Source organism: Armigeres subalbatus, unplaced genomic scaffold, assembly GCF_024139115.2.
Source record: "Armigeres subalbatus isolate Guangzhou_Male unplaced genomic scaffold, GZ_Asu_2 Contig982, whole genome shotgun sequence".
Taxonomy (NCBI): domain Eukaryota; kingdom Metazoa; phylum Arthropoda; class Insecta; order Diptera; family Culicidae; genus Armigeres; species Armigeres subalbatus.
In genome coordinates this window covers 165,420-180,486 of record NW_026943791.1, presented here as the reverse complement: position 1 = coordinate 180,486, position 15,067 = coordinate 165,420, and the positions used below count along the sequence as shown (strand labels likewise).

The window sequence follows — 15,067 nt, the reverse complement described above, 5'->3', positions numbered from 1 at the left end:
CTGTAGAACCCCTTCAAATTAATACGAGCTCCAAACAATCACCTATGGTTTAACTCCATCTTCATTCCTTGCCACTCGAGTTTTGACAGCAACTGGCTTTGGACTCGAAGAACAAATGGGATCTTGCTACTTCAGCGGTGCAGGAAGATTTCTACATGGACGACTTTTTATCCGGAGCTGATTCTGTATCCGAAGCTATCGAACTTCAAGAAGAAGTGCAAACACTGATGTCGCAAGGAGGTCTCGAGTTGCGGAAATGGTGCTCCAACAAGGTGGAAGTTCTGCGTAAGATTCCCAAGGAACTGTTGGGAGGAGAGGCAACATTGCACTTCGACGATCTACAAAAAATAAAAACGTTAGGAGTAGGTTGGGAGACCGGACCAGACCAGTTTTGCATCGAGGTTCAACCACCCACACACGAGGGCTGTTTAACGAAACGCAAAATTTTCTCGACGATTGCAAAGCTGTACGACCCGCTTGGTTTGGTGTCACCAGTCGTGGCATGGGCAAAAATTCGTATGCAGCAGCTTTGGATTGCGAATTCTGGATGGGACGATCAAGTACCGAATGACGTTATGGTGAAATGGGAGGAATTTTCTTCACAATTACAATGCCTGGAAGAATACAAGGTTCCGAGATACCTTTTCTTGCTGGGATCATCATCGATTGAATTTCACGTGTTCACGGATGCATCAGAAGCAGGATATGGTGCATATATCTACGCACGCTCGGAAGACCAGGAAGGAAATACAAAGATTCAACTAATTGCGGCCAAATCCAGAGTTGCACCACTAAAACGCATTAGTTTACCGCGACTCGAACTTTGTGCTGCTTTACTTGGGGCTAGGTTGTACGCTCGAGTATCGAAAGCTTTGCGCATGGAAGGTACTCGATGCTGATTTTGGACAGACCCGACTGTAACTCTGCACTGGATTCAAGCAACACCAAATTCATGGCAAAATTTCATCGGCAACCGTACGGCAGAAATCCAGCAACTAACGCATGGCCATTCATGGAACCACGTGAGCGGAAACGAAAATCCAGCGGACCACGTTTCGCGGGGAATGCTTCCCAAGCTAATTGATCGGAAACACTATTTGGGGGAGTGGACCATCATGGCTATCACGAGGAAAAAACGACTGGCCTAAGAAGTCAAACGTAGTTCCATCCGAAGATCTTCTGGAGCGACGAAAATCGGTTTTTGTGGCACAAACAGGATCGGACCATAATTTTCTGTTCTACCGATACTCTTCCTTCCAAAGACTGGTTAGAATAACAGCTCTACTTCTTCGCTTCAAAAACCAATGTCAACGAAAATTCGCTCCTAGTCCTAATACATTCGTATCAGTCCATGAATTGGAACAGGCCAAGGAAGTCCTTTCAAGGGTTGCACAACAGGAGGTTTTTACGGAAGAGCTCAAGGATTTGGCTAAAATCGACCGGTTTCTAAACGATCACCACTACGCCTGCTTCATCCATTCCTAGACAAGAATAGCCTGATTCGTCTGCGTGGGCGTCTGGATCACTCTTCTGAAAAATACCAAACAAAGCACCCTATCATCCTTCAAAGCATCACCCTCTCACATACCTAATCACCGAATACTACCACAAACTCTATAAGCACTCTGGGCCTCGCATGACACTTGCCTCTATGCACCAAGAATTTTGGCCTGTAAACGGCAAACTAGTCGCCAACTCTGTGTTCCGTAAGTGTTTGCAATGCTTTCGTCAAAACCCTACCCCTATCGTTCAACCCGTTGGCCAATTACCGAAGCAACGCACCGCACCAAATAGAGCTTTCGCTGTGACCGGAGTGGATTTTTGTGGCCCTGTCTACTTGAAGCCTGTACACCGACGAGCTGCGGCACGAAAAAGCCTTCATTGCGGTTTTTGTATGCTTTGCATCAAAGGCCGTACATCTGGAGCTAGTATGCGATCTGTCAACAGAAGCCTTTATCGCCGCACTACGCCGCTTCATCGCCCGGCGCGGCATGCCAACGGAAATACACTCCGACAATGGTACAAACTTTAGAGGAGCAAATAACACCCTGGTTGAACTGCACCGTCTTTTGGAGAACAAGCGCACGAGAGAAGCAATCAACAACGAATGCAGCCTGAAGCGAATTCAATGGTATTTCATACCACCGCGAGCACCTTCATTCGACGGATTGTGGGAGGCGGCCGTCAAAACAGCTAAAACGTCTTTGGTGAAAACACTCGGAAGCACTCAACTGTCCTATGAAGATTTCGCGACCATCCTGACCCAAATCGAAGCCAACATGAATAGTCGCCCGCTCACATCATTGTCCGGGTGATCCTGGGGAGCTAGACGTTCTCACACCTGGCCATTTCCTAGTCGGTACGTCGCTACAAAGTCTGCCGGAGCCAGACTACACCAGGTATCCCCTAGCAACCGATTGCAACATTACCACGAACTGCAGAAGCTGGTCCAACAACACTGGGATCGATGGCGTAAGGAGTACCTCTACGAGCAGAACCATCAAAGGAAGAAGGCTGGAATAGCGACGAACATCCAAGTTGGGCAAATTGTGTTGGTACAAGATGAAGGAAAACCGTCTATATCATGGCCGCTACTTTGAATTGTGCAAATGCACCCTGGAGATGATGGCGTAGTTCGCGTTGACGACACTACGAACTTTGAGTGGAACCTACAAACGTTCAATCTCGCGTATCTACCCATTACCATGCGACCAACAACACAACACTGCTGAGATCTCGACACCTGCCAGCTAAAGTCCTAAAATAAGCAAATATTAGTGTATAATTATAGAAAATAAGTCATTCCTAGTGGTACAACGATGATGCTATGTCTGTTTTCTTGTTTTGCTTGTAAATTTGAAACGTCAAATTTAGGTGGCCGGCTATGTAGATGTTATAGTCGACAAACGCTACTACGGGAGAATGTAGCATGTAGCTTAGATAATATTCATTTGGTAGTGTAGTTTGCAATGCCCAAAATTGCTCGAATGAAAAGCTTTTCCGAGACACACGATTGGTGTCCGAATATCAGCCGAAACGGTTTGAATAGAGCCCGAACAGAAATATTTAGCGCGCGCAATTTTTGAATTTATTTTCGTTATTCGTAATTGGGTCCTTTCCGAGCGCGGTCAGCTACTAAATTGTTAACCTGTATCCGTAGTTTTTAAATAAAGTTAGAATAAGCAATAAAGTGGTTATTGAATAAAACGGAGTGTTTCGAACAAACGGAAGTGTCTTGTGCGTCTTATTTTGGGATCTGATCACTACACCGGAAGGGTCACAACAAACACCTTCACGTCTCAAATTGCTCAATAGCTTTTTGACGTAGAACTACGTCTGTCTTTTCTATATTGGGGTACACTTTACGATTGCAAAAAATCGAAAAACGTCACGAAAATATGATAGACTTTGCTCGTTAATATCTCAGCCGTTTCTCGATGGATTTTAAATTTTCTTGGGCCATTCGATCAAGGAAGAGTCAACGCTCCATACCCGATGTACACTGAAGTCATTTTTTACGCGGTTATTTTTACAGGCATCGCTTTTTATGCAATTTTTTTCACTCGAATTTCGGGATTTCCGCGGTTCATTCAGACATATTTTGGGATTTACGCGGTTTTTTACGTTGTTTTTCTTTACGCGCCCCATATCATCCGCGTAAAAACCAGTGTGTTACAATATTTATGTATGATAATATTTACTATTGTAAACTTTCTAAAAGTTTAGCACTCGGTTTCGGTAAATCAGTTAATCTCGTAAGTGCATCGTAAGCTTCTTCTTCCATAGCACTACATTCCAACTGGAACTTGGGCTACTTTTCAACTTAGTAATCTATAAGCATTTCTTTAGTTATTACTGTTCCAGAGAAAACTTTCCTCTTTCCGGTTCAATTTTCAAACTACAGCAGCTGACACTTCATACTTTTTCTCTGCTGTTTGGCATGGCATTCTTCGATGAGAACGCCAAATAATAAATTTTTGTTTCAGTGTATTGAAGATTTTCAGGTTTACGGTAGAACTTTGACAGCTGCGGAAGAACATTGCGGAATCCGCAAAATAGAAAATTTTAAAAAGATCCGCAATATTAATTGAAAGCTTTCTATGGCCGTCTTTGCATTAGTATGTATCTTGTGTAGCAAAGTCAGTGGATACACTATAACCTGTGTGTCGAGAATGTTCCCCACCCGAAAACACCCTAGATCGGATCAAGAATCGATCTCGCCATCTCCGGATTCTGCGCCTTTGTTCGCAAGGATATCTGGAGACCTCAAGCCAGTATTGAGGTTATAATAATGCAACTTACAAGACTTTGAGCTGGTGCAGTTCGTGTCTGCTAACTTACACGCGTAGAGGTGAGCCAGCCAAGGGCTGAAAACCTCTTTAATAAAGACGATGATAATAATAACCTATACGCGGGTATTTTTTGCTTGGGGGCGTTTGACAGCAGCTTCTCGCTATTGATGCCTGTAGAGTAGGGTGCCAATGAAAATGAAATGTTTTAATTTAAAAAAAAACGACATTGTTCCCAAGTTTCATTACCCCAAAACATGATTCCATGCAAAATTTGAGCTCAATCGGACATGATTTAGGGGTGCCTAAAATTCATCAAAGTTTTGAAATTTTTCTCATGAAAATTTTCCCAAGGGGGGGGGGGGTAAGGTGAAGGTGGGTTGAGTACCAAAACAAAGCTTTGAAAGTATTGGTATAATGAAATCTGTCATATACTGTAGTAGTATTAGTGTCGTATTTATAAAAAAACAAAGAATATTAGTAGGGTGGTTCAAAAACGACCCAGCTCCACCACGCTCAATCGATTCCGTCCCATGCTTCGAGTGTCCTCCAAAAACCGTTTTGAACAAAAACTGGTTGAACACTAGCCGGTTCATGTTTATATGAAAACTAGTATGAGAAACTAAACTTTTCATTACACTGGCTACAGCGCCTTCCCTCCAAACGCGTGTGAAAAGAGAATCCACATAGCTTAAAGCAACATTCCGGAGACTTCACTGAACGAAAACCGCACCGCAGGAAAGATCCATTGATTATGTAACGCAAAAAATAAGCCTAATTATCATGCTAAAGATTCGCAACCTCGATTAAAATCGACTCCCAACCATTGAAACCACCATTCAATGTCCATTGTCTATGGAATTAAAGCTCTTGAATATTTCATCCAGTCATATGGTCTCCCCCTCGCCAGCGCCCAATGACGAAGTGCCACAATCAAAATAATGTAAAATTCAACCTCGCCATATCAACTGTCATACAAACCTGAAACCACCATCTATTCAAACCCACCAAACCATCGGCTGACAAACAAATTATGAATCATAATCGACTGAGCGCGGCGGAGCAAAATAATTTTTTGAACCACCCTAAGTATTAGTTTGCTGCTGCCGCTGCCGGTGTTTACATTCGCTCCGCGGTCAGTTTTTAATCGTTTTTTCGGGCAAAAATAGCAGTTTATATTAGGTTTTCGGTTCAAACGAGTGACTGATTTCAAAAAGTGATGTTTAATTTGCATTCTATCAACATTTCGGGCTGCTCATGTGCGGAGAAGTGAGTAAAACTTGATTTTTTCGAAGCCTTTTGAGAAGAAGTGAAGTGCAGTGATAAGCCCACCGAATCGCGAACGGCTTATAAATTGGCACGAAACTGCTGATTTACGATACAATTCGAGCCGAAATTCATAGGACTCTTTGAAGAAACATATGTTCATTATCACTGGAAGTGAATAAATATGCTGTGAACAGGTTAGTAATTTGAATATTATACTTTTGTTCGATGCTGTTCGATGCATTCGAATGTTGGTGGGAGAGGAGTGCGGGAGGTGTGGGGTTGACCCGTGGAAGTTCCGGTGCCATATTGACTGCCATCGTGGTACTCCTCCAACTATGTCCTTAAGGAAAATTCGAAAATCGAATTTTGTTTTTGATGCCAAATTACTTAAAATGCATGAAACGTCGAGATCTGATGTTACTTCAATTTTTTTTTTTAAATCGGTTTTTTCTCTTAGAACATTTTTGGGACATTTTTTTTAATCGAATTTTAACACCGGACGATACGAAAACGTTTTCGTAGCCAAAAAATATCCCCCTATGCAAAATTTTAGCTCAATCGGACATGATTTAGGGGTGGCTAAAATTCATCAAAGTTTTGAAATTTTTACCCATGAAAATGCAAGAAGTGTAAACCGGAGAACAAGTTGGAGTCCTTCGGCATAAAAAAAAATTATTTTAAAGTAACATTAGATCTCGACGTTTCATGCATTTCTAAGTCATTTGTCATCAAAAGCAAAAATTCGATTTTCGACTTTTCTTTTGGTCGCCCTTTGGAAAAATTTTCATGGGTAAAAATTTTGAAACTTTGATGAATTTTAGGCACCCTTAAATCATGTCTGATTGAGCTCAAATTTTGCATGGGGTCATATTTTGGGGTAATGAACGATTCCAAGCAACAGCATCAAAATTTAAGAAAGTTTTTAATTCATGATTTTCTATTGAGTTGAAACTTTGCACAGTTTTTCAATTTCATCTCATCATCATTTCATTTCATCAAATCTTCATACTGAGTCACGACTAACTTTTCAAAATGGTGTTTGTGAATATGGTTCAAAAATATTTAAAAAGCTGCACAACAAGAACGAAATGTTCGATTGTTATGATTTTTTCAGAAAAGTTGGACAACTAAATTGCGATTCTTAAGAAAATGTACAAAGCAAAAAAAATTTTTTTTTTCCTGCTTTTAAAAATATCATTTTTGTCACAAAAACTCAAATATCTCAAAACCCTATCTTTTTTCGAACGTAATTTTTTTAGGGAAAACGGTCCATTATATTAGCTATCTACCATAAAAATTTGGTGATGGTAAACTAATAAACAAAAAAGTTATGACATTTCAAACATTTCACAATTTTCACATATAGTAAACAAAAAAAAATTTCCGTTTATTTTTTGCCTTTCTCGTATACTAAGTATACGGTAAAGGCTATATGATCGCTCCAAAAACAAACTTTTATAGAAGGCAGGAGACCCATAGTTTTATATACCAATCGACTCAGTTCTACGAATCGAGGTGATGTGTGTGTGTGTGTGTGTGTGTGTGTGTGTGTGTGTGTGTGTGTGTGTGTGTGTGTGTGTGTGTGTGTGTGTGTGTGTGTGTGTGTGTGTATGTGTGTGTGTGTGTGTGCAAAACTACTCATCAAAATGTCACTCATTTTTCGGGCACTTATCCTCAACCGATTTGCTCGCAATAAGTTGCATTCGACGCAGAATCCTGTCCCATTGATTCCTATTTCAAATTGGCCAGATCGGACTATGGGATCAAAAGTTATGGCCAAAATACAAAATCATACGAAAAAATCGCGTAAAAATGTCACTCATTTTTCGGGCACTTATCCTCAACCGATTTGCTCGCAACAAGTTGCATTCGACGCAAAATCCTGTCCCATTGTTTCCTATTTGAAATTGGCCAGATCGGACTATGGGATCGAAAGTTATGACCAAAATACAAAATCCTACGAAAAAATCGCGTAAAAAATGTCACTCATTTTTCGGGCACTTATCCTCAACCGATTTGCTCGCAACAAGTCGCATTCGACGCAGAATCCTGTCCCATTGTTTCCTATTTGAAATTGACCAGATCGGACTATGGGGTCGAAAGTTATGGCCAAAATACAAAATCCTACGAAAAAATCGCGTAAAAAATGTCACTCATTTTTCGAGCACTTATCCTCAACCGATTTGCTCGCAACAAGTTGCATTCGACGCAAAATCCTGTCCCATTGTTTCCTATTTGAAATTGGCCAGATCGGACTATGGGATCGAAGATTATGACCAAAATACAAAATCCTACGAAAAAATCACGTAAAAAATGTCACTCATTTTTCGGGCACTTATCCTCAACCGATTTGCTCGCAACAAGTTGCATTCGACGCAGAATCCTGTCTCATTGTTTCCTATTTGAAATTGGCCAGATCGGACTATGGGATCGAAAATTATGGCCAAAATACAAAATCATACGAAAAAATCGCGTAAAAAATGTCACTCATTTTCGGACACTTATCCTCAACTGCATTCGACGCAAAATCCTGTCCCATTGTTTCCTATTTGAAATTGGCCAGATCGGACTATGGGATCGAAAGTTATGGCCAAAATACAAAATCCTACGAAAAAATCACGTAAAAAATGTCACTCATTTTTCGGGCACTTATCCTCAACCGATTTGCTCGCAACAAGTTGCATTCGACGCAGAATCCTGTCCCGTTGTTTCCTATTTGAAATTGGCCAGATCGGACTATGGGATCAAAAGTTATGGCCAAAATACAAAATCATACAAAAAAATCGCGTAAAAAATGTCACTCATTTTCGGACACTTATCCTCAACTGATTTGCTCGCAACAAGTTGCATTCGACGCAGAATCCTGTCCCATTATTTCCTATTTGAAATTGGCCAGATCGGACTATGGGATCGAGAGCTATGGCCAAAATACCTTTTTTCATGAAAATCACAAAAAATGTCACCTATTTTTCGGCCACCTAACCTTAATCGATTCACACGCAACAAGTTGCATTCGACGCAGAATCCTGTCCCATTGTTTCCTATTGAAAATTGGCTAGATCGGACTATGGCAGTGGTGCTCAGCACTTTGGGCGTTTTTTTTTTCCCTTAATTTACTTCTCACACCATAAAAATGAGCTTAACCCATACAAATTAGCACTTGGTCGAAAGCTTTCAAATATATCTATCTGCTGAGGGTAATAAAACGGATGTTGGTGTTAAATTCACTCCGTACGAAACGATCAAAGCAAAACAAAGCTGCTGCCCGCGGGCTGCAGGTAATTACTTTGATCAAGTCGTACAGGAATGATTTTACCACCAATATTCGTTTTAATATCCTCTGCTGATAGATATATTTGAAAGCTTTCGTCAAGTACTAACTTTCAAGATGAAAGCTCATTTTATTGTGTGATAAGCAAATTAAGGCAAAAACTACACAAAATGCTGAGCACCACTGAACTATGGGATCGGAAGTTATGGCCGAAACACCATTTTAGCCTTTTTATACGAAAAGGCTGTATGTTCGCTCAAAAACCAAACTTTTACAGAAGGCCTGAGACCCATAGTGTTATATACCAATCGATTCAGCTCGACGAACTGAGATGATGTCTCTGTCTCTCCCACTTCATACGGGAGTTTGGCAGAAAGACGGTCATGAGATTTATATCATAACAATTATTGCCCTCCGCTCGCGTGATGGGAATGACATTTTCGTTTTCTTTTTGTGTAGTCGGAGCTTCAGTTCAACTAACATCCAAAAGTGATATCCTTAAAATATATGACTGGGTGAAATAAAACAGGGTTATGTACGTCAAAAAGATTGGAAAAGGAAACAAAAATGTCGAAATTCTTATTAGCATATTGTAGATGTAGATCAAGCTGAAAACCGAACCTAGGTCCCGCGAAATCGCATTTTCTCGCATTTCCGGATGTTGCAACTGCATCGCGAGTAGTGCGCAACTGTGCCATAGTCGGGCACCACTCGCAATGCAGTTGCGACATCCGGAAATGGGACAAAATATGATTTTCGGTTTTCAACTGGATCTACAATATCTTTGCCATAAATAACCTGATTTTCATAGAACGGACAAAGAAATTTGTCTTTTTTACTCCTAGCCACTAGCTCATCTTTTTTCAAGCACACACATTTTACGAAGGTTGAGAAAGGCACCATCACCGCTAGGTGGATTAATCTGGGTTTTTTTTTTTCAAGAATCGCAGTTTGATGCTGATTTTATTGTTAAGGGCCTTGCGTGAGTTAAACAAGTTGTTTGTATGATATTCCATATTTATGTATTCATCGATATTATGTATATTATATGTATAAATATTATATGTAAAATAAATAAAAATGAATTAATATTATCCTAAGTATTAAATTAAATGTGGCAGTTACACAATGTTGTTATAGAAACTCTAAGAGTTTTGGGTTTGAGTTTTGGTATGGGTTATGATATCATGAAAACAGTTTATTAATACTTATTTTTTATTTATTTTTATTCAAATTTTTTAAAATATCGAACACTTTTGAATTATTATCAGCACAGTTTGAGTATAGTTTTGCTTTAATTTTATTTTCCGACAATGGAATGAAACAGTGAAATTTTGGGTTCATTGGATCGTTTTCGCGTTATTAAATTGCTCGCTGAGCTCTGAAGCCTTTATTTCGTACTCTTCAGTAGTAGTAAAACAAAATGATAATTTGGTTAAATCTTTTTCTTTTCTACGATTTGCCCAATTAAAAGTTCTTTCGCAGTTTTAATTGGATGCTCACGTTCTTTGGCCAAACTTGCTCTTGTGGCCATGCGCTTTATTGTTCCTCCAATAGCATCACAAGGACCTTTGCCATGTGATGTAGCAAAAAATGCCATTCTGCATCAATTCCGTACATTGATTTAAATTGACATAGGCTCGAAAAATTCTTACGATTTTTGTACTGCGACGCTGCTCCATCAGACATGAAATATATCTTTTTGACTTCTTTATGCTTATCAACGCGTAAAAGTTAATCATTTTTCAATGAACAAGTTTACGGATACTGAATCGTGTCTTAAATCTTCGGAAATTATAATAAAACTTAAGTGTTCAATTTGCGTACTTCCATTAAAATAAATAACGAATGGATGAATTGTAGCTTGTTGTACGTTCCAGTGATGGGACTGCACTTCATCTTGCAATACAAAGCTGTAATTTTCAGAAAAATCACAAATGACTAAAAATTCACCATTTTGTAATGTATTTTTCGTATTTTTAAAAAGCTGGATTGTTCTGTTTTAATGAAATCGTGAGGATTAAACTTTCTAATTTCAAGCAAAAATATGACACAAACTCATCTACAGGTTTTACAATAGTTTCTATGTCACTCCTATCAGTGGTCACCCATTGCTCAAATTATAACTGATCAATATATTATTCTTCAAACTCAGCGAATAAAGTATTTTCCAATGATGAAGAATCTGGACAATCCTAACAAGATCGTAGATAGCAATTTGATGTTGTATTTTCACACAAAAGACTACCAGTTAACATTTTAATATCCTTTGTTAAATTGATTCTTTTCAAACTATGTAAAATAAGATTAATATTCTCATGGGTTGTGCACACACACACATTATGTGTTCCTGAATTGGAAAGAAGCTTACATTGCCTTGGCCGAAGGCTTGCAAATGAGGAAAAATCTATTTTAATATTATCGTGAATTTCCTTGAAGCGTGTGTACGCTTCTTTCAAAGTCGTCATCATTAATCGTTTTTGGATTGCTTGACGCTTTCCATCTTTTTACTGATACATAATCTTTTGACCAGGCATAGCTCGACTTACTTCATCATCTTCAAAATATTGAACTACTATTTCTTTTGTCTCATCTGTTAATGCAGTACTAGACCTAGTATTTTTGGTTGAAAGACAGTTATTCTTCAATTGTTTTGCCTCTTTTATTGTATTTCTATTGGTTTGAACTCATCAATGGCATCCTGAATAGACCACGAACTTGGCAGCATCGACAAAATCAATAATTTTTCTTTCCTTGTCGTGGCTGCATTCGAGAACCTTTCCTTCATATTTATAATTACCTCATCGTAGTCTGTATTTTCCACATCATCAGGTCCTAATTTGAAGAGGTTCCTTCGTACAGCTTCGTTTATTTCACGGTATTTTTTCTCCGGGTAATAAACGTAGTCCATCTTACTCCATTTAATCGGAGTCACTTTTATCCCAGCTATGCCCTCGTTAAAGCGTTCGATGTTGACCTTTTGGATACACTCATCTTCCGATTGATTTGTTGAAACAGATTTCGCTGATGGTACGGTGGCAAGGCTCTCAGCACTTAATACTTCTGGTAATTCCTCAGTTGTTGTCGATACATCTGGCAATTCCTCAGTTGCTGTCGTTTTCGAACTTCCTGCGCTCTGCTCAACCGATGATATACAGATTGCTCTTTTGTCAACGTTTAGACGGCAGGACGTGCAAATGCGTAAATTTGTATTCAATGTGGACATTGGAGCATAACCAGTCGCTTTCAGTTTATCTATGGTGCTTTCGGTGAGATTTCGTAACTCTTTTGAACACTTATAACCATCAAACTGCCTACAACAGTTGAGAAAGCGGCTACTCATGTTGTTCGTAATATTTCAATAAACAAAATCACTTTTAAGTTTTTACTGACTAGTTTGGTGTCATTTGCTTGACTGAAGAAAAAAATTACTATAAGATCTTTAACAACCTTAGTAGTAGTAATTTTTTGCTTTTCGTGAAACATTGTCATGGTATGTACCTATCATGCATTTGTTGTTGTTGAAGATACCCGTTTCCTCCCGATCATAAAGTCTATTCTCTAAGAGGTATATTTTTGCAGGTAAACTATAGACGTACACGTGTATATAAATCTTTGATTTTGCAGCTTTTGTCTTAAAAATAACATTTCTGATATGTTTCTATCAACGTTATTATCAACAGGTTTCAACACTATTAAAAGAATTTTTCGCCAGTCACGTGCAATGAAAATTATGACACTATCAATACTTTTGATCACAACACTGGATCGTGTCTAAGTTTCTTATAGATGCTATGAATAATTAAATCAAAATATCATGAAAACAACTTGTTTAAATCACGTCCCTTAACAATAAAATCTGCATCAAACTGCAATTCTCGAAATAACTTACACAGAAAAAAATTTTTTTTTCTATATGTGAAAATTGTGAAATGTTTGAAATGTCATAACTTTTTTGTTTATTAGTTTACCATCACCAAATTTTTATGGTAGATAGCTAATATAATGGACCGTTTTCCCTAAAAAAATTACGTTCGAAAAAGATAGGGTTTTGAGATATTTGAGTTTTTGTGACAAAAATGATATTTTTAAAGGCAAAAAAAATTTTTTTTTACTGTGCACATTTTCTTAAGAATCACCATTTAGTTGTCTAACTTTGCTGAAAAAATCATAACAATCGAACATTCCGTTTTTGCTGTGCAGCTTTTTAAACATACACCTTTTGAAAAGTTAGTCGTGACTCAATATGAAGATTTGATATCGAAAAATGACGATTTAGATGAAATTGAAAAACTGTGCAGAGTTTCAAATATTTTCGAAATGGTCGCTCAGGATCGACTGACATGCCCCCGTGGAATGCCTCTAATGAAACTTGTTAGCTTCTTCGCTGTTGCAGTGGATGCGTTCTGGGAAACTTTCTCCAGCTCGTTCTCGCTGATTCCTATGTGTCTGCTGGAGTAAACGCAAAGTCCGACGCAACTCACGTGAAGGAATAATAATTATTATCAATAAGCTTTCAAACTGCATTGTCGTGTCTACTCTGACTTCCTTCATAGGATGATTACCAAACACCGTTGGCAGTCCAGCTTTTACGATGGGCTTTACTGTAATAGGCTACCGGGGTCTTGAACTGACTTAGTGGGGGTGTTTAGTCTCTGCTCCAGTTTGCGTCGGTAATGGTTGTAGCGGTACACTATCAGCCAGGGTTGTGCTGAACCATTCTCATACGATAATTATTGGAAATATCATTTGATAACTTCTCAGGTACGAGACGAGCCAGCCTTGGGCTGAAAGTCTCTTTAATAAAGATATATAAAACTTCTCAGGTGTAAAAGTAGGCGAGTTGTCATCGACGATAACTTTTCAAATTTTGGAATTGTTTGATAATTAACACAAAATTATCCAAGAAATTATCATTTTAATGTAAACCTAACTAATACCAATTTATTGTCAACAATGAAGTTCAATCGGATGTTTGGCATTGTGTTTTGGTGTTATATATGAAAATAAGTTCAATAGTAGTATTTACCAATGATTCCAATCGAGATACAATTATCGAACAATTCTTACTCTTATTTATTCTTAATTCAAATGTGGTTTGAAAATTATATACATCATCAGGGCTCGTAATGTTCACTCAATCTCAGGAGCACAGGATAAACAACGAAAGCTGATTCACACTGGGCTTGAAAAACGCTTGCTTTGGTCTCGTCGCACAGAAAAGTCGAAAACCTGTACATTACATACAGCTACGTAGTTCAACGTCACCTTTGCGTACAACCCGTTTGGGCTGCACCTTTGAGTTTTTGCAGGTAGGTTGTGGTCAAAGTGTTGCTCGGCGTAGCTTTTTTTGGCCTCAAAGTCCCTAGCTTGGAAATCCGCTTGTAACCGCAGGAGATTGATGGCTTGCAAATTTCTAACTCGAATGGTTTGTGGTATAGGCCGTGGTATTCTAACGTTGGTCAGAAGGTAGATCACTTAATCACCGACTCAGGAGAGTCCGTTATGAGCAAGTACGGATTGTAGAAAGCTACAACGCAGATGTTAATTTCGTTTATCATAGCTTGAACAGCAAGGAACTCAGTACGCGATCCAATAGGGATTCCAGGATCTAGAGTTGATTTTACAATGGGTGTGGCTTTTATTCCTTTTTGTACGTAGATCCCAACTCCACCACAGGTTTTGGTTCCGCGTCCTCTACCGGAAGGTAAGAAATGTCTTATGAGGTTGTATGCAGGGATACGAATGGGGCCAATAGGGGATGACGATTTTAGTTTTGTCTCTGTCACGGCAAAAAAGTGATAACGAGTTCTGTCCAGCAGAAGCTTGACGCCGTCGATATGGCGTTCGAGCCCTCTGACATTAAGATGTCCGATTCGAAGGTTTTATAGATTGTTTGGGGGCATTTTGGATGCTCAAACAAAGCGTCGAAGAATACAGAGGAAGAATCGTGGGCTGATTGTGTGACTTTTTGTTCGACCAGTTCGAGAAGTTGGGCAGTACAAGCAATTGGAGTATACCGTTTCTAGCCAGGAAGCAGGACGTTTCATCCGAATGGCGAGATTGCGTATCCGGAAGGTTTGCGGGGACAATACTTCGTTCAGGGTGAACCGATACTCCAGTACGGGGGCATGTTTCAGATGATACAATTTTGCTTGTTGGTGTCTCTCGAAATACCTTTTGAGGACGGTGTCACGGAATTCCCGGTTGTCAAAGATGACAATGATGGTAGGGGTTA

The 15,067-nt window shown here is 39.2% G+C and overlaps 1 protein-coding gene across 1 annotated transcript; it reads left to right on the top strand.

The window, feature by feature from the left end:
• Nucleotides 1–1,991: 1,991 nt before the first annotated feature.
• Nucleotides 1,992–2,600, top strand: LOC134204935 (uncharacterized). The gene is made up of 2 exons (XM_062679749.1): nt 1,992–2,311; nt 2,357–2,600. The coding sequence occupies exons 1-2, from the start codon at nt 1,992–1,994 to the stop codon at nt 2,598–2,600; spliced, it is 564 nt and encodes a 187-aa protein (XP_062535733.1).
• Nucleotides 2,601–15,067: the final 12,467 nt, after the last annotated feature.

What these genes read in the sequence shown, in the direction of transcription:
- LOC134204935 (XM_062679749.1), top strand. Translation starts at nt 1,992, where the DNA reads ATGCCAACGGAAATACACTCCGACAATGGTACAAACTTTAGAGGAGCA. An exon ending in CCGCTCACATCATTGTCCGG is followed by an intron (nt 2,312 to 2,356) that starts GTGATCCTGGGG and finishes GCCATTTCCTAG; the next exon opens with TCGGTACGTCGCTACAAAGT.